This window comes from Cataglyphis hispanica, chromosome 18 (genome assembly GCF_021464435.1).
Source record: "Cataglyphis hispanica isolate Lineage 1 chromosome 18, ULB_Chis1_1.0, whole genome shotgun sequence".
NCBI classification, from domain to species: domain Eukaryota; kingdom Metazoa; phylum Arthropoda; class Insecta; order Hymenoptera; family Formicidae; genus Cataglyphis; species Cataglyphis hispanica.
In genome coordinates this window covers 3,229,551-3,250,526 of record NC_065971.1, presented here as the reverse complement: position 1 = coordinate 3,250,526, position 20,976 = coordinate 3,229,551, and the positions used below count along the sequence as shown (strand labels likewise).

At 42.5% G+C, this 20,976-nt stretch overlaps 1 protein-coding gene across 2 annotated transcripts in view; it reads left to right on the top strand.

The window, feature by feature from the left end:
- LOC126856211 (homeobox protein homothorax-like) overlaps positions 1 to 20,574 on the top strand; it is a 179,519-nt gene extending 158,945 nt beyond the window's left edge. The window contains exons 6-7 of one of the 2 annotated variants that reach the window (XM_050604507.1): positions 19,360 to 19,504; positions 19,846 to 20,574. In XM_050604507.1, coding sequence (XP_050460464.1) covers positions 19,360 to 19,502 — 143 coding nt within the window. In that variant the 3' untranslated portion in view covers positions 19,503 to 19,504; positions 19,846 to 20,574. Of the gene's footprint in view, positions 1 to 19,338; positions 19,505 to 19,845 lie in introns of both variants that reach the window. The other variant, XM_050604506.1, reaches the window with a different exon arrangement.
- Positions 20,575 to 20,976: the final 402 nt, after the last annotated feature.

Below are 20,976 nucleotides of genomic sequence, written 5' to 3'. Positions count from 1 at the left end.
TATCGGTCATTCTACGCTCACGATGGAAATTTGAATTTCATTTCTCTCTTGCATATCTAATAAATATATTCGTTCACGACGATCGTTCTGTTTCGTGATTTAGCAAGTATTATTACCAAGTTTATTTTAACTTTGCGTGAATGCATGACAGAAAACTTGTACAACTGTCAAAATGGTTTTCAACCGAATCTTTCTGCGTGTGAGTCTAATAGAAAATAAATCCGACTAAAATCTCTTTTGCAAATAAAAATAGTACGTAATAAAGTAATCTTTTATCATACAAGATACATGAAACATTTGCTAAAAAAAAATTTCTGAAATATATTTCAATTTATCTATAATACAGGATGCGTTTATTTAATACGTATGTTTCTCATGCGCAGAAATAAAGAACCTCGCTTATTTCCGCGAGAATAGATCAACGCGATAAAACTGAAAATTCGACATCAAGGAAAGGTATTCGTTTGTCGAGTAATCTGTAAAGACGACGCGTTTACGAGGAAGGAATCACTTCGTTTGCAGTAAAAGGCGACAACAACGGACCTTCGTGTTTAGGGTGGAATCATTTTCTCTCTTTCTCTCTCTCTCTCTCTCTCTCTCTCTCTTTCTCTCCTTGTATCTTTTTCTCTTTTTCTCACTTCCTCTCGGGAAGGGTTCAAGGGTTCCGTAGTGATTCGGATGATGGCGAGAGGGTTCTTTCTCGTGGAGTGCAGGGTGGGCAGAGGTGGATAACGTCCCGGATAACGTTCGGATAACACTCGGATAACGGCGGGATAATTGGTAGCGGTGATCAGACCGAGTTTTACGATCAGGGAACATGCTCCCGCCGCCACAGTGGAAACTCTTCTCACTCTACTGGCCGTGCCCTCCCACGGCCCGTCTTTTTCTTACGTCCTTGTCCGTGGCTGGCCGCGTCTTTGTCCCGCGTCGAGCGCCGCGGAAAAGATCGCCCGAGGAAAAGTTCGGCGAGGGTGGGCCGACTAAACGGTCGAAACATAGAAAGAGAAAAAGAGAAAGAATAAGAGAGATTCGCCTCGTATTTTTACGACTGGCCCCCTCATAAACACTCACTGAGTTACGGGTTGTTTGCTCTGCCGAAACTGGGCTTTAGGGGCGCTTTATCCGCTATTCACCATTTGAACGTATCCACGGAACTCGCTCTTTGGGATGGAGCAAGGAATTGCTCTCTTTTCTCCCGTACTTTCCTTCTCCTCTGTCTTTTTTTTTCTCTCTCTCTCTCTCTCTTTCTTTCTCTTTCTCGACGTACGCACTTTTCACGAACTTCTGCAAATGATGGCCCACACTTCGTTCTCGAGCTTTTGTACGCGGATAGAAGATGTATCGTGTACTAAAGTGCACTAAACATTCGAGTGCTTTGTGGGAATCTTTCCTGCGAGCACCATAAACGTCTCCGCATCAGGCTTTATTCAAACTTGCGAGAGTGTTATCGATGTTATAAGACGGTCCGTAGCGCAAACTCATGGGATCACGATCGTCGCACAAAATCTTTGTCGAAAACAAAATTTTTTTCTCACCAGATTTCAAAAGCTTTACTTAAATTCCTCCTGTATATATATATCGAATAATAAACTTATTTCCGTCATTGAACATTTTCTTTACAACTAAGTCAACGATATTGATAATCGCGACGCGTATGCGCCGTCAACGAATTCGAACGATGGCTAAAAAGATATTCGCGAGGATAGTGATGGATAAAAAAAGAGTGGGTTGACGGAGGGATCTCGGGGTATCAAGGGACGAGGAGAACAAGAGAGAGAGAAAGATAGAGAGAGAGAGAGAGAGAGAGAGAGAGAGAGAGAGAGAGAAAGGTTACCCAAACGTCGCCGTCGTCCGCATCGGGTAAAGTGGAAACTCATGTACGCCAGATTATCATCCCGAGTCAATCCTGATCACAGCTCCATCGTGCCACAAACAGGCGACCTTTCCAGCCCTTCCGCCCGCCGATACCGCCGTCTCCGTTTTCTCATCCGCTCCCTCCGCAACTAGGAAAACCAGTTTCGCCTAACCAGAAAGAGCGCACCTTTCGCGCTCGATTGAAATCGATGACATTTCGCGAGTACTCGCCGCGTCGTGTCCTTTCGTTCTGGCACGATTATCGCGGCCAAAGAATGACACGCGGGATATTTTCGCATGGACAGAAATGGACAGAAAAAAAAGAAGAAGGAAAAAGGAAAAGAGGAAGAGAGAAAGAGACAGAGAGAGAGAGAGGAATAACTATCGTGAAGATTCGAGTTCGTATACCTCGCGACTTCAACCATTTTTCCAATTCCTCGGAGACCGGGACGATGTCCCCTTCCCGCCTGCTCCTTTCCTGTTCTCCATCGACGATCAGCAGTCCATTAAAGCTTAATAGCCGAAGCATTAGGCCCCAGGGCAGATTTTGTTCCAGCGGAAACGAGATAAATGTATCTTTCAAACGCTCCCGGTCTCCCGTGATCGGTGACCGTGCACGATAAAACCGTTACTCCTCCTTTGAACGATCGCATTTTACACTATCGATCAAAATAGTTTCAAATGTTTTAATTTTATCGATCGTTAAATATAAATTTCAATTTTCTGAAATTTCCTAATTCTTAATATTATAAATCGAGTTTCATAATCAAGTTTCAATCTAAATGCTTATTAAAATATCCTGTCATTCATTCAGAAAATAAGAAGATATTAATAGGTACATATCTCTCATGAGAGACGTTTCAACATTTTATTTTTTTTATTTATTATAAATTCCTCATTTCTCCTAAGCGAATTCATTCATTAATTACAACAGACCACTGTCTGTTCGCACGTAATCACGAAAATTGCGCCGTGACTTTTCTCACGCGAGTCCCGCGAGAAATCGTATTAGGATGGAGTCACGTTAATTCAGAATGCGTCTCAAGACAACAACAACGACGACGACGACGGGACAACAAGGTGCACGATTCGCAGGCATGCATATCCTGCTCGATGCGCTCCTCCGTGTCGAGCTAATGATGCGCGTCGGTCGGATCATCAATCATACTTTCATTACGTGGATCGCAGCTGCTCCATTTTGACTCCGCGGCCCACGGGGCATTATTATTATTCTGAGACGAAAGAAGAATTCCTGCTTATCGCCGATAACGGCTGCAAGAGCCATCGCAATCGGTGAATTTATGTCACCTCGCTCTCTCCCTAACGATCTTCCGTATCTGCGATTCGCGAGGAATGCAGGCGCGCGGATCTTTCCTCCTCGAGGAAATGCGTGGGTCGCGCGTGGCTGCTTGGTATTTCAATTTAATGCTCGAGCGTGTCCCACATTTCGCAAACACATAAAGTGCGCGAACGCCTCCGATTTTCACTGTAACTCTCATACCGATATTTTGACATCGATGAAAAGTATATTGCTGACACTGATTGAATTACTGATAATAACTTTTGCGATAATCAATATACACTCGCGTAGAAACTACAAGTAACAAAATCCTTTTGGTTCGTATATATTTTATCTCGTGATGTAGCGTGCAATTTTTCTGCGTTGATGTATCAGAGGGAGAACCGGTTTAGACTAAAGATTAATGTTGTTTGCCTCTTCTTAATCTGCGTGCGAAATAGAATAAATTTAAAAATAAATCGATTAATGCGTCATCGAAATTAGTATTCTAATCAATCGTAACTCTTTTAAGTGTCGTTGAAATTCTACTAATAGCATATATGTTTGAATTACATGATTATCTCTTATAACAACACGGAACGATTCGCTGAAATTAGTATAAAATTAGTCGTGCGCGCGTGTATACGGGCAGTAAACCTTCATATACGCCGTCGCCGTTCCTAATGCGTCTCATAAAAGCGCGATCCCTTTTAAATCCTCTTTTCCCTCATTCAATCATACACGGCCGCGTGTCGCGTAGGCACTCGAACTATAAACTATAAACCCGCGGCGCATCGTTTTACGACGTACAAGCTGTCCCTCTCGCGCGAGATTCTATTAGGTTTATATTGCGCGGAGAGAACTTGTACCATGCGCGGTTGTGCTTAAGATAGCAAAGATACACTCGAGTAATACACTCATGAGAGCGCAGGAAGGATATGGTGCAGGATAATGTATTATCACTGGCATCTCGTAATGAAAATAATTTAATTGAAGAAGTACCGGGTGTGTATAACTTGCCTTACACATACATTATGCGATGTATATGAGATCACGTCAGGCGATAATGTTTTTTGTTTCCGGTTTACTAATACGTATGCTTCATTAATCATATTGAAGCGCATTACTGTGAAATGTATGATGAAATATGGATTAAGAGATAAAGATCACGAGTAGAAATTATATTTTCAAAAATTCAGTTATACGAAAATTTCACGAAAAAAATGAGCTATTAATAAAAAGATATAAATATTAATAAAAGGTAGCTTTACCGAAGAAAAATTTATCTGATATAAAAAAAGGCCCAATTGCAATGTTTCGAAAAGCAATATATTACTCTCTTAAATTCTATATCATCACGATAATAATCTTAATCCGTAACATTGAAAAAAAAAATACTGAAAAAAAAATTTGTGCTCAGTATCCTTCTGGTGGATACGGTGTATTACACACACACATATATATATATATATATATATATATATATATATATATATATACACGATGCTGTCTAACATCAAGACTGTATATAGTTACAGCATCAGTAGAATCGTCGTCCCCTCACGTGCTACCAGAACGACGCAGTAAAAACGTAACAGCGGCACCGAAGTACTATAAAGCTGCGACCGTACGCTGCATTTCGTGACGATACCGCGATAAAAGGCATCGTGCTCACCTTCACAATACGGTAGCCGAGATATATTTGTCGAGTTTTTTTTCGAGGATTCATTCTGATCTGGAAGATAATCAGTATCGAGTCACTGTCAAATTAAAAATATATCTGTAATAATGTCTGTAAATCTAATCTTTATTATTTATTAAAATAAACGTAAATATTACATTACGCTTCGTGCATTGAATAAAATTTATCTCAACAATGTTATAAACATAATTACGGAAGAAGTATTTTATTAATCTATGCGCTCTCTCTGTACCTAGACGCAGTTTAATATAGCGAGATATTTGACATGGCAATACGCAATTAAGGAGCGAAACCACCGATGAAGCGGTTTCCTTTTGCAGTCGACATAAAGTATCCAATTACTACGCGGACAGTTAATCTCTCGGTGAGAGGACGTATATACGTTTAGCCTCTACTGGCGAAAGACTGGTGGCCGCAACGATGACCGATCTATTCACTGATTTCTGTCGCGGCTCATTTATGCGCGGCGCGAATAATTACTCTTTCCGAGTAACCGAGGCTCGCCATCGTCGTCGGCGACGATGTCCTCCTCCTTCTTCTCGTCGGCAATAAATGACTTCCCACGAATTGCCTCTTACTATATAATCTCAATAAACATCGCTCATCCACGTGCGCGCTCACCTCCTCTGTTCTTTTGGTTTTACGAGTCGACGTTTGCGTTAATTGTATGAGAGGATCTTCGAGGAAAGGCAGTCACGATGTATCCTTTAGCGATGTCTTAATTGTCGGTTTTTCGCTTATTACTCGCCTGCAATCGAGTCTGGGATCACGATGAGACGAGTGAGAGTTCATAGTCGTTGATCATCGCGTTCCCGTCTTTTCGCCGTTCTTCGGCAAATCGCTTTCGCAACATTCGAGGCTCCCTCTTTCCCAAACGCTTTCGCAGAAGCTTTATGACAAGCCTCTTCGTCTTCCTATCTATCGGCGATTATATTTACGATCGATTATTTCAATATATTCTAGCTCGCGCACTAGACACAGGTTTCTTCTTCTCGTTTTAAATATGAATAAAATAGAAATAATATATCGATATGTTTTCTCAATGTATTAAGAAAAAAATTACAATCACGTTTTTTTAAAAATATTCTTATCATACAAAATAACTCGAAACGAATTCTACGTGCAGTGATAAAGTACAGAAACGGACCCTACTTTCCCGCAGATCTAGTCGCGGATCATTCGTCACGCATTCGCCGAAAGGTTTGTGCCTCGATAACGTCGCTTGGTCCCTTCGTCTCTCTCTTTCTATTTTCTTCCCTTCCCCTCACCGGACGGATATAACTACGTTGGTTTGCGGAACGCGCTAGCTGGCTTGGAGTAGAATCTCCGAAACGAGCTAAACCAAGCCAACATATAGCACATCCACTCCATCTCACTTGGCCGCTGTCCTTACCTCCCTCCCCCTCCTCGCATCGATGCAGCTTCAACCCCCTTAGCCCGGTCTTTTTCAACCCCTCGTTCCCCTTAACGCTCCCTTTTTCGTCGTTCATCGTGATCCTTCCTCCTCTGCTCAGCCACCGGATCGGCCAGCGTCGTCCCTTCCGCGAGGACCATCAATCAAGGTTGTCAATTTGTAATGGCGATTCTCTGTGTCCATCTCGGGGTGGGTCCAGACAGTCCACTCTCCACCTTTCTCCGTCTATCCTCCTATATCGGCGACCTCTCTGTTTCCTTCGTTTTCGCCCCCTTCTCGCCTTGCCATTCCGTATACGGCTAACTCTCTTTAAAGGAATGAGAGAGAGAAAGAGAGCGAGAGAGAGAGAGAGAGAGAGAGAGAGGATTGTGGATTCTAGCTGGACACCAGCCCGCTGTAAACGTTTCTGCTGGCACTGATGGGATATTGGCCGACGGAGAAAAAGAGAAAGCTCCGCCGACGAGTTTAACGTCCCCCGTGGACCCTGGCGCGCTAAATAAAATGGATGTTCTGGGGTCGGGAATCGGGAGAAATTGCACGGTGGATCCCCTAAAATGTCACCGGAGGCGCCGACATGGACTGCTCAATAGTCGCCTCGGCGCTGATGCGTCGATTTTGGCCGATATCATGAGATCCCGCCGAAATGGGCGTCCGCCTATTTGATCGCGACTTTTATTTATGCGAATTTTTCTTACTGAAATTTCCATCAATTCTGAAATCCTTCCATTTCCATTTTCTTTCTTCAGCGCATATTTAAAGTCGTTTTTCGATCAAATTACGCGATTATTATTTATACTGAAAATTTATATTTCCGGTATGCTATAAACGAACAAACCGCGCGACTGATTTATCTGACAGCTTTCCAACTACGCGTAATTCGTTTAAACGCAAACTCGACCGTACTGTTGGAAGCTGGAACGACCGAAGGAAAGTCTGAACTGAAAGGAGGAACAGGATGAACGAGCTCGTTCGAGCGGCCCAAGTAGAGACGATTTCTTCCCTCGTCGTGTCCCCATCGACCGTCGCCGAGGTCTTTTTTTTCTCTACGTTTCGCGTCACGTAGACGTGATATAGAGTTACTTAGAGAGCCGATCCCCCGCGCATTACGGCCCTAACGTTTGAAAGGTGCCGGAACGGGTCCTCATACGACATAGATCATACGTTAATTGAAATGGGGTGCATGCGCGCCAGTCGTCGAATACAAACGACCGACTTATAGAAATGTTATTATTTGCTGCCGTACAGCACCATGGGGAGAGCATAACCAGGACACGGCCTGGCTTAACTGAGGAAATTGCGTTCCGTTCGTTCGTATCAACGTTTCGTTCGAGCTCGATGCGTAAAAGTGCTCGATAGAAGTCCTATCAAATTGGTCCTTTTCGCTGTAATCAAGAAACATTGCCAATAGGAAATAGTAAACATTTATGACATTATTATATATTTTATGGCACAATATAGATATAGCTACATTATACATATATTATTATTATTATACATATGCAATTGTAAATATCACGAATGCAATTGTAAATATCATTTACATTACACCGTTCGTGTTTGTTTATTTTCTTTATTTATATAATCCAATATGCGGAGTCCTAGTACAAGATAGTATATTATAGAGATTAATAATACGAAATAGCAATAACGATCTTTAATAGAAGCCATTGTAATTCGCGTAATTACGTTTACAGCACCAGAAACTGCCGGCGGTATCGCGAGCCGCTAATAATCGACCGAATGTAACAATAAATCGTGGCCGCCTTCCTTAACTGCCGAACTTTGATCCATTCCATGTAAACGAACCTAGGGTCCATTTCTCTTTACGCATAGCTAGGTATATATATATATATATTATATATATAAATTGGCACGAGGGCGGGAGTCGCTCGGACACGGAAATGAAGTCTTGGACGGTCACGATCGGTATGAAAAGATAAGGTCCGAGTTCTCGAGGGCGCTGGACAACGCCCTTTCTCCCTCGCTCGTCGAACCTCTCTCTCTCTCTCTCTCTCTCTCTCTCTCTCTCTCTCTCTCTCGCTCTTGTTCTCTCTCGTATACGCTTTCCACTCCACCAGCGAGATTTTTCATGGCGTGGATCGCGTCCGGTGTATCAAGCCATACCCAGAAGGCTTGGAGCTTCCACGTAGCACGAAGGGTAGCCCTATCTTATCGGCGTAGCCATAATAGCCTGTTCTATCTCATCTCCAGTCTCGTTGACCGTTTGCCCCTAGACCACTTTCGCCATCAAGGCTTTACCACGATAATGGCGACTAGGAAGAAACCTGGCTGGCCTCGCCGAACGTTGTGAAAGAAGCAAAAGATCGGTATCGTGAAAACGCATCGGCCACATTTTCTGGACTGTTAAATGGCTTTAGCGAACAACGAATTGTTCAAAACGCGGATTGTGCATGTCCTTTCTTCGAAATTAAGTCGTTTGTCAATTATATTTTATTTCAGCGCTGGCAGTAACGGAAATCGATAAAAAAAAGTCGTACGTTTGGAATGTAAAATTCATAAGTAATGCATTAAATTAAATTGCGAATTCATGGAATGATTTCGCTTTCCGGTAACTTGACATGCGTTATAAGCATGCGTGAAATACGTGAGAATCTGCAGCACGGTAATCAATCGCGCATTGCGGTAAAAGCCAGGTCGCAGAGTGCAATGCATTAACGAGTCTGATGGACTATTCAATCGAACGTAGCCGCATCGGTTGTCGCTGCAACAGCTGCAAAAGGCTTGAGAAAGGCCGTTGTTATATAAAATATGCATCGTGTTTCGGAGCGCTCAGACGCTCGTGCGAGACTACTCTTCGTTTCAGAGAGACGTGCTTCGAAGAAAAGATAGAAAGTTCAGCGCAGGAGGAACATATTGACGAAGTTGACTGGCTATTAAGTATCTTTATCGCCCATCGACCGGAGGTTCCGCGCCCGCACCCTGCGAAATAAAGTTGTCTGTAAAGTGCATTTCATCTCTACTTCGAGCGTCCGAACAGACCAGGGTTCTATTAAGGAATGGCAAGCTAAGTAATTACACCAATGCGATATTGGTTCTAAGATCGATCCTACCCGGAAAAAGTCGAGGGGAGAATCGTTACCCAAGACAGATTATATTGCGTTTAGAGGAGACGAAATGGAGGTCCCACCGTGCGACATTTAAACGACTAGTCAACCACCACAACGCGCCACCGACGCTTATTTATGTCTGTCGTAAGGAGAGACACTTCCGACATTTGTGGTTCTCATAACCACTGTTTATTGACACTGTTAAGAATGGTTCCTATAATCCGGATCATACTTTAGACTGGACGCGCCGTATCGTTAAAATGAAGAGCAGGTGCGAGTTTAATTCTGTATTAAATTTTAATAACGACACGTATTGTGTACGTGTATTTTATCTGCTACTGTTACTGTTACTTTTATAGATTGCGTTTATAATTTCTAGAACAATTTATCGACTTGATTGAATTTAATAATTTGTATATACAAAAAGTTTTGAGGAAGCTTTCTTACCGTTTAGCATTCATACAAGCTGTAAAAATTAACAGATAGATGTAATATTTCAGATATGATTAATGTGTCTCATATTTTAATAATAATTCATCGCCGGTATTTTATTATATTAGCATTGATAAAAAATAAATTTGACCACGCATTGATCGTCGTTGGTTTTTTTGCGTGCTTGATGCAGATCGCAAAACAAACGATGTAGTAGTTCGTTTACATTACGGTAGTTCAATTATCATAATTTATAGCCTATAGATTAATTAAAATATCTAAATACGTCGTACATATATATAAAAAAGACGCGATAATATATATCTGTATAAAGAAAATCTTCTCAATTTCTTATGCTTCGTATCTTATAAATATTAAGTGGTTTGTGGACAGTGCGAGCAACATTCTTGCTCTCTCATCGTTCGATCATTAATTATTTATCGCGTCAACTAAGGAGGCAGTCAGCCGCGAGCGCTCATCAGGTTTTATTGGGAAGACTAAGCGGGTTTAGCGAATCGCGGTACATCGCGCTGACAGAAATTTATGTCAATTCGTGGGGGCATCGGCGCGCTATGAAAGGAAGGGAGAGGGAAAATCGAGGCTGAAGAACTGGGTTAAAATATGCCAACGCCGCTGCGAACCCGATGAGTGGGGCAAATTAATTTTAGCTTGTCACAAGGACGATCATCCATAAATGCAATAGCTTCTTTGTCCTCCTCACCGCTTCGTATATCCTCCCCCTCCCCCTTCCTTTGTTCCCTCCCCGATCCATCGACCAGCATCTAGCGTGAGAAAAAAAGCTACCTCGCAATAATCGTGATTTATGTATTCATTACCAGTATTTCGACACGGCTCTGGTTTGCACTCGTTTTCAATTGTCGGCGCGCAATATTTTCGCTCCTCGATGTGCGATCCCGCGGTTTGTTTTCAATTTCGGAGCGTTTTTCGGCACGGTGCATTATGCGCGACATTCCGGTCGTCGGTCATTCTCCGAATAGCTATTGCGATTCACAATTAGTACGAGTCATTCTTTGTTTGAGTACGAATTTTTCCATTTCATCATTTTCATCTTTTAACCACCGAACAGCGACATTCTCTTGACTCTCATGAAGTTCGCGTGAATTTTATGACAGCGATTAAGATAACTTACGTAAATCATTATTATTCAAAGAAGAAAAGGAAAGAGATCATAGAGTAGATTTTACGCACGGATGAATTTCGCTATTCAACGTGTCACGCGGCGAGCATTCGCGCGAGCCGCTTTTTGCCCGCGATCCCTCCCCCTCCTCCTCCACCGATGATTTTCGTTGTCAACGTTTCCTGGACGTTTCGCGGATGAGATATGCCCGTGCCTCGTAGCGGCAGCTGGACCGATCGATGTCCGCGCACGGTTAGTGGATATCCGAGTAGAGCGAGCAGAGAACGTCGGAAAGAACCGAAACGACCGGGTGAGCGGGGTGGACGTTAGGAAAGGGAAGTTGCTTGCTGGAGACAGCGGAAGAAAAATAGCGGAAGTCATCGACCTCCGAGGGGCTATATATCAGAGAGGGTCGCGGGAGGATGGGAGAGGGGGGGAGCTCGGGCGTACGTTGTATGCGAGCACTCTCGTGTACGCGCACGGATCTCGCTTCTGTGTGCGGATGAGTGGAAAGGGTAAAAGGGGGCGAGTTTTGGTGCGATTCGCGAAGTGTACCACAGCGAGAGGAATGAGAACGAAGGCGATGAAGAACTAGGAGAACGAAAAGGATAGGGAGACGCGCGGGAGGTGTAGCAGTCGAGGAGATGGTACGAAATCTAGGATAGTAGTCCTACCGTTTTATCATCTAACCGGGAGGCGAGGACAACGACAATGGCGGTGATAGTGGTGGTAGTGATTTCGTTCCTTTCCACTCTCGTTCGCTTCTTCGCGCTCGCTAGGTTTATCTTAAATGAGACTTCCGTAGGGCTTAACTCGGCTTGCCGAGGTACCTTTTACTCGCACGTCCGGATATATCTCTGATTGATTAAATTCCTACAATTACGTCGCGTCGTATATCACGGCACCGATTCATCCAGACGTTCAACAAAACCGAGACTCGGACAACGAGACGCGTCAAGATTGCTCTCCGTCGGTGATTTTGCGTCAGTGATGCGTTTCAGGTTTCATTGTGATGGACGATCTACTGACAGCTCAATATTGAAATGATAAGATTAATTTTGCAATAATATATTGTATATATGCTATCATGATTGCCAAGTCCTGGAAAGAGTCACAGATTTACTATATGTAAAATATTATATATGATATTAATATAATACATATAGATTAATCATACTTCATATCATAGTCGTATTTATGTTTATATACCCACACACATAGTCTCTCTCTCTCTCTCTTTCTCTACAATATTTTATAATACATTATAAACATATCGCATTAATATCAAATTATAAATTCTCCGCACAAATCCAGATTTAAGCGATATTATTTCGTATTTTAATATGAGCTCTTGTATTGCATTATATGTCTATTATTATTGTCGTCATTATTATTATATTTGACATTGGCGCGCATGGATATAACGTCAGAAATATACAATGTAAATTACGGCACGTGCGCTTTGACAATGCGACGTAAATCCAAATAAGCGATGTGCAACAACGCCAAACGATTTCCGCAATTGTTGCCATTACCGTTTTAATCATAGCATTTACGATCACACCGATCTCAACAATGGTAACGCAGCCGAATCGGCGGAGATACATTATTACTACGTCACAATACAACGACGCAACGACACCGATATTATTTTCCGGCTCGACGACATTATCTGCAATCACAGTCGAAATGAACAATGCGTGGAAGCGAGGAGAAACGCTCGCGGATAAAATGAGAGAGCCCGTAAAGAGTTCGTGCAGAGAAAAAAAAAGACAAAGATGAAACATGGATAGCAAATAAGAACCATACGGAGTAAACGAGAGAGAGAGAGAGAGAGAGAGAGAGAGAGAAATAGGGGAAATATCGGGAGTAGGAGATCAGGCAGCAGCCGGGCGGATGAGTTATTAGATCCGGCGTATCCGGTATTGCGTCGCGGATGACCAATAGTTTCATCGAGGGATTGTTGAAGGTTCCGGAGCACATTTCCGACTTCCGCCTAGCGAATCGTCCTTCCGCCCGTCTCCCTCTTACTTCTTCGTCTTCTTCTCGTCGTGGTCCCATCCCGGCCAGCTCCTGGAATCCGCTGTTGCGAGATGTAAGAGCTCGAAGCTAGTCGCGGAAAAACGAGAGAGAAAGAAAGGCAGGATTCTTTCGACGTCGCCACTAACCATGACGATCCCTCGCGTTTCTTTCTTTCTCACTCCATCTCGTTTCACCGTCTGCTCGTCCAGAGGGTAGTTTGGCTCTCGAAGGATATTGCCGCCCTCGTAGAAACGTCTTCACAACGATACCGACCGTCGTACGTTCTCGTTCCGCACTTCACAAGGAACGTTCGGGGCTTCCGGACATGTCGCTACTGTTTCGAGAAATGCCATTAGAGTAATAGGATGGACGTAAGACCGTGTATTTCGCTCTCTCGGTGTCGGCTGCATGGAGAGGTTTTACGCGGATATATTGATCAATACTTAGACGACGATATTTTTGTGCACTTACTTCTTCGTGTACCGGATGTGTCTAACATTTTTCTTTTTTTTTTTCCTTTCTCTCTTATATTGTTCTCTTCTTTATATCGCGTGCAAAAATAATTATTTTATAAATTTAAAATGATTTGATATTATTTATATATTAATTTGCAAAAATGGAAAATATTTTTTATATTTTTTGTACTTTTCTTGCAACTATTTATATTTAGATAAATTTGATCCTACTTATTTTCTGCACTATTAATTATTTTCTTTACTTTTGTTTTTAGTTAGCCTACATATACGATTTATTATTAACGTACTCGAAGTAATCTTTTTAGCTTACATGATATCATATTACTGATTTATAAATTGCACAAGAGAGAGGTTCATATATTCGATTATTGCTTGCTATGAGAAAATATACAAGACTTGAAATGTGCAGGAATAAAATCTTCTCGAAGCTGTTTTAACGGTATTATCATACCGTACTTATTTTACCAGTAAAATATTTGCATATATTCACCTTGGGTTCTTGCATCCGATGTAATGGGACACGATAACGCGCACAGCACGACATATTCGAAGGCCATTTAATCGGAGATATCTGATCGAATGGTGGGAACGCTACGCTGATCGGTATAATTAAATTAATAAGCGTCACGGAATGAATATCCGCGAAGTGTTACGAGTTGTCAGATTCATGAAAGTGAAACCCGACAATTTGCCCGACCCGGTTTAACCGGCTAATCTCCTTCGCGCTCCCGGTATGCCGCAGCTTTCAAGTATTTCTTCGTGGACCTTTTCGTCGAGCACTTTAGTGCTCCGTGCCTGGTCGCTAATTAAGTCGTCAATTCCGGGTAGGTCGTTCGGGAGGGCGAGGTGGAACTTAGGTGCTTCCTTTAAATCTTGAGTGGAAGTTCGTACTATACTCGGCCACGGTGAACTCCGGAAACTGATGGTTGTTACTTAGACTGCTCATATCTATCATGGTTTCCCTCGCTCCCTCCCTCACAGACGTCCTTGCTACTTCATCTCTCTCTCTCTCTCTCTCTCTCTCTCTCTCTCTCTCTCTCTCTCTCTCTCTCTCTTCTTCTCTTTATCTCTCTCGCCGCGCTAGTTCGCGGTTTTAACACCCTCCTCCGCGAAAGCTCCTGGAAACTCTGTCAGTAACGTTAGGTCAGGTTATACCGAGCCCGCCCGGTGAGGAGGAGAACTCTGCCTGAACTCCGACGGAACTCTGGACGGAAACTCGGCGTGAACACTCGGCGTGTCGTCGCCAACTAAGTTGGGGAGCGCCACCCACTAACCTCGGTAAGGATTCCTCGCTTGTCTAGGAGGCACCGATGGCAGCCAGAAAGTCTCGACCACCTTATACGCCTCCGTTACCATCGGCCCCTTCTGCCCCGATCCTCCGCCTAGCGCTATGAACGCGCGAACCAGGCATTCAGCCAGGCCGCAAACATAAGTTACTACTAATGTTGTTCCCGTGTTCCGCGGCCAAATCCATCGGAAGGAACGGCTGCCCAATCTTGTAAAACTCCCACGTGACTTCTCATTAAACCCTTTGATTATCAGACATAAATCATAACATAATTTTTATGTAAATTCGATTATTTTCTGTTGGCCATTTTTTTAGACGGATTTTAATTTGTGACTCTCTGACATCATATTTGATGTGTGAGCGATGGTTTCGAAAAATCTTAGAAACATATTAAGATTTATATAAATTTTGATACAATAATACTGGAATATCGCGCAAACATATCCTCTGCAAGGTACTTTATTCTTAAGCTTTTACTTATTTTCTTCTCCTACTTCGAAGGAAGCAGCGTAGCTTCGTCTCGCAACCAAACTTCGACGTTCCACTATCTCGAATGAGTCTGTCGCGAAAGTTTAATTAGATCCACCTTGAGGCAATTCCAAGCCCTTCTGCCATCGGTCGCCGCGGTAGCAAGTTAATGAGTCGGTAGCAAATTTCATTCAGTTACGAAGATAGTGCTTTTAATGAGTCTGAGGAAATACTCAAACTATCGCTTCGTTCGGTTACTATAAAATTTGAACAATTTTGCTATATAAAATATATAAAAAAAAAAAAGAAAAAAATCAAATATTCCGTTATAAATCTTTTTTCTGCAGATATCTTTCTTTTTAGTATATATTCGTATAATTTCAATTAACAATTAAATATAGACGGCTATAAACTTTGCGCCAACAAAATGAAACGTACTCAAACGCATTTCATTTTATATCCAACCATTATCGAAGCGACAAAGACTCTAAAAGCTAATTTCACCGTGAACGGAATTTTCTTTTTTTTTTAGAACTTAACCGTATGACGATTAACGGTCTCATTTTCCACCGTATCCCGCGGCGAATTCGCTTAAGTAAATTACCAATGTCATAGGGTAGATACTCGGTCGGCTTCCTAGCTATCCCACGTGACGACAAGCGGGGACGGATGCCAAAGGGAGGGGAGGGGGAGGCGGGGGAGATGGGTGGCTTTGTGGATTTACACGATACCGAAATACACAAGCGGCGAACCGACCTCGACCGGGGAAACTTTATTGCATTACGCCATGCGGCGTTTTTCCTGTCGTCGTGCGGTCTCGTTGCACCATGGGCTCTAACCTCATCGAATTGACCCTCTACTTCGGCTTAGTCCGGGGATAGAAATAACGTACTTGGTCCTGCGGCATCCGGCCCGCGTCGGAGAATCAACGAATTCCCCGGATGGCTCTGAAGAGCCGCGCGAGGATTCCCGACGCCGTAAGAACGGCCATTAAGGCGGTGATAATAGCCGGCGATAATTCGCCTTTGTTAATTAAAGCGTAACGAGGCGATAGCTCAAAGGTCTCATATAGTGGATCCGCGATCTTCATCTTTGATCCTCCGCAATGCGACTCATGATTTATTCACAGGAAATTCCCGGGACGCTTTTATAGATCTCGATTTTATCTTGAAGCAAACTCGACGGGCATTTCTTTTATTATTGTACGAGGAACTTAATCGAGGAACTTCTCTCTACTTTCGTCTTCACTCCGTTATCTTTCTAACATTTACATATCGCACGTTTAAATATTGCAACAATTACTTGTGTCTTTTTATTGTATCACAAGAGTTGTATTCAAATCATTCGAATTAAATTAAACTTATGTATCTAACTCGATGTATCTCCGAGAATAGAATTCAATCATATAGTATATATTAATACGTCGCTATGTGACTCATATTCGCATTTGCGAAACAGTCTTTTATCGCTTAAAAATAATTGACTTGATCTAATCGAACTCAATCGCATCCTGTTTGCAAAGACTTCGCAATTTGCCGGCGAATAGAAAGCGACGACTTCGCGAGAAAAATCCTCGCGGCTAATAGCGATTACTTTCCCTCCCTTTCTCTCTTTGGCCGCTCTATCCGATCAAATCCTCCGCTTCTCCGGTCGACGTTGCAGCGTTGCAGCAAAGAGAAGAGCGATTCCTTAATTTCCCATATTGTGGCTCGCCCCGGCTATTCCAGGGCGCCCCGTTGCGTTATAGCGCGGTTTAATCACACTACAAGCGCGCATCCCTCGTTAGCGGGATATCGTACCCGCGGTGGCTATAATACGAGGCTACATTCCACGCGGTGGATACGCCGCGAGAGAGATACGTGCATGCCGTGTAAGACATTTTCACCGTTCGCGAGCGACGTCTGGGGCCCGCCGTTGCGGAATCGGTAATAACCTTTTGACATCTCCTCGCTGAGAAACGGGGAACGAATCGGCGCCGTCGCTCTTTACGCGGATTATATATCGGATAAGCCGGCATTTCTCGGCGAGCGAGATATTATGCAACGCAACGCCTGTTTCGAATAAGCCTCTCATTCCGAAGCGATTTTCTAATCGACGATGATAACTCGATTCATCGCAAATTGAAAATTTCGAATTATCGCTTGATTTCTTTTATATAAAAGTTGTCTAATTATTTTATCCGTTATATAATTTTTATTAAAGAAAAAATAAAGAAAGCTTGAGATGATAATAAAATATAGATTTTTTTGACGCGCGAGAATAGAATTATACTTTTATACGAAGAGGCGATATGATTTGATTTTTTTTTTTTTTTTTAAAGTTATATATCTTGTGCATCCAAATCTCTCAATGTTTTTCGGAGGACAGCGATTCGGGAGGCGCTGTCGAAAACATTCATGGATGCTTCGCGATGTCGCTGGATCTATAATGATCCTTCGTACTTACCGAATAGAAAACCAAGGAGGAATGGGGGGAGGCAACTACATCGAAGAGCGTCGCGGTTGAAAAACACTCCTAAGGAAACCGGAGAAGGGAGAAGAGGGGGACGCTCGCAATAATTGTGATTTACGATTCGGTCGTTGGCAAAGTAAAGCGCGGCGAGTTCGTTTGAAACGGTAGCGACACATTTCGCGGAGCAAAAGAACTTGTCGGTGGGATCGGGATGGATGGCGAAAAAGGCGACGACGGGATACGGCGAGCGAGAAAGGGAAAAGGAAGAGGCGCGCTTCCTGCTTTTTGACAAATCGTTGATGGAAAATCCAGCCAGCTGGGAAACCGTGATATACGAAGCCGCCGGCACTTCGGCTGGCTCCGCGAATCTGTGAGTGAATAGTCGCAACGATAGCGGGAGTCTTAATTGGCACTCTTTTCCGCGATCTGCCGGAAGCAACGGCTTAATTAGCAAAACTCGTAATTCTGCGCTACGCGCAGGAACACGGGCAAACCGGCTCTTTATTAAGGTTAAATATACCCACGCTGTTGCTGACCGATATACGACGCGCACCTGATGATTCGCTGGATTTTAAAACGAACTCTGATCTCTCGTTTCCAATCTACAGAAACATTCCCGGCGGTTTGTAACGTCGTTTAAAGATTACGCACAGTTGATTACGTAGAGTTTGATAAGTCCTCAGTGACTAAGTGTACGCAATATCGGGGGATGCAGGTTGGATTTTAGCATAAGAAAGGCTTAGCGAAGCATTTCACAATGGCACATTGAGCCCTCGCACGTTGGATCTCGGCAACACTCGTTTATCCGTCTCATTCTCTCCATCTTTATCACGCTCGTGTCTGATTGCGCGTGTATTGGCGTAGAGGGTAGGACGCAATCAGTGCCCTTGATTTATCGTAGCAATATACATTAAGATACCGACATTAAAACTAGGGGAGTCTCCTGTGGATTCCGGCGCTCCATTACCGCTTAGAATAGAGAGAGGCGAGCTGTCGTCACGTTGCACCGAGATGCTCGAGCGAGATTGAATTCTCAGCTGCGCTTGATCCGTTCGACATTTCGGAAAATTAATGGCGATCGGTTACTTATGCCCGAAGGAACGTATCCCTTCTTGCTCACATTGGCAAACAACCGGATGCAAATCAACGTTATCGATAATGAAAAGAATATTGTCATAACTACATGAATTTAATGATATTCCAGCTAGCATTTGATAAATAATTTATAATTTTAATAAAAAGGCACATCAATATATACATTACACATCGATATCGTCAATGTCATGAAAAAGCTTCTATAAATATTAATGCGTTATAAATTATTATTTAGCATTATTTTTAAGTTTTATAAATATCATGCTGCAAAGTTATTAGTTATTCGTATTAATTAATATTTACAAATTATTTGAATTTATTTCTTTCAAGAAATCTTCATTTCTTCTTTATCACGCGAAAAGACGAGCTCGCTGAGAGCAATCTGAGCTTACGATATATATAAAAGTCTTCAGAGTTCATCAGAAACGTGATCGTGACTTTGGCGAATCGTATCACACAGCTCCGCCGCGCCCCTTAACACACCGCTCCTCTCGATCTTCCTCATCCTACCTCTTTGTGACGAGGGGGACCGAGTATCGAGTGGTCATCGAGTTCTCGAGTTCCTCGAGAACTTTGGAAAGGGTCGCGGCGAGCTTGTCCAGTACCCGCCTGCCAATTACGGAACAGAGATCTAACCGTGGTAACGTGTAGTGTTTCCACCATTGTCTGCAGGACCGAGCGGGGCATACAGTCCGGACGCGACGATGGGCTACATGATGGACGGACAGACGGCCAGCATGATGCACCGGCCGCCCGGTGATCCTACCTTCCATAATCAGTACCATTACCCGGAGTACTATGGACATCACATATAAAGGTTTGTATTGTACAGATGCTGCGAATGTAATCGTCACTTCGATCGGTCTCGCATTAGAATACAGTATTTGTCTTGACGGACCACACAGGCTACAAAGCTAAACAGTGATAAATGTGTAATGACTAATTGACAGCTAATTGTGTAATGACATTTTATTTTTATCATATAATTATTTATATATTATGTGAAATATTCTCGCATAAAAAAAAATATTAATATATCAGAGTTATAAATAAATAAAACAAATTGTTAACTTTTTAAAAAAATGTTTATCTATATCTTTTTAATATTGTCAAGTAATTATGCGTTCAATTGAGAATCGCCAACATTGCGTGTTTCAGAAGTACTTGCAAAACGAAACGGACAGGTGGAATGTTCAGTTCTAGTGACGTGAGAAGCGTGATAGGCCTACCTACCGCGTTCCGGTTAGCGTAGGCCAGAATCAGAGGACAATGATGATCAATTGATCGCTAGAATCATTTCTTGTCACGCCGCACGTCGAAATCCGTGACGCTCGGGTGCTCGGGAATGAGAGGAGAAGATACGAGGAAAAGGGAAAGGGGCAAAGGAGCGAAGTTCCCGATTGAAGGAGGAAGAAGACGTGGCGGATGAAACGCCGCGGGACGTCAACGGGAAGAAGAAGATCGGAGAATCGGAGAAGGAAGAAAGACGGTTATGCGAGATCGAGTGAAGCAGTTGCGAAAGCGGCGACGCGGAAGGACACGGGGAGGATGAAGCCGCAGCTTGGTCTGGAGAATGACGCGGTGAAATTCATGTGATTGTTCTTTGTACAAATATCGCGGTGTAATATTGTAGTGATTGAAGAATTTAAATGTTAAATTTTAATACGGTCGCGATCGAGATATATTAATAAAATATAAGTGATATATAGGCAATTTAGCGGGCATGTACATTAATTAAAAAGAGCTAAACCCCCCGGTGCTCGCACGGAATAGGGAGTATGTTCAAGTGCACAGACGATGCAAGGGAAGTATAAAAAGAAAGAAAGAGTTATACCAAGAAAAAAGAGTGGATGTGTGTATGTATATATATATATATATATATGTATATATATTTTTATATGTATGTATCTATGTATACACATACATATATAATACATACATACATATATATACAATATGTATATATATACATATATATATATATATATATATATATATATATATATATATATTATAAATAAATATAAATAGCGAGATACAAAAGATGAATAGAGAAAGGACACAAGATTATTAAATGACACGGTGGAGATGTTTAAAGATATACAAAGAAAATGGACGCGCAAACAACAGAAGAAATTAGACCGAATGACATCGACGCGTGTGCCGGACTCGAGCGTCGAACATTCAACTGCATATATATATATATATATATATATATATATATATATGTATATATATATATATATAGGAGACATTAAAATTTGTACAGTTATTAATTATAAATGAATT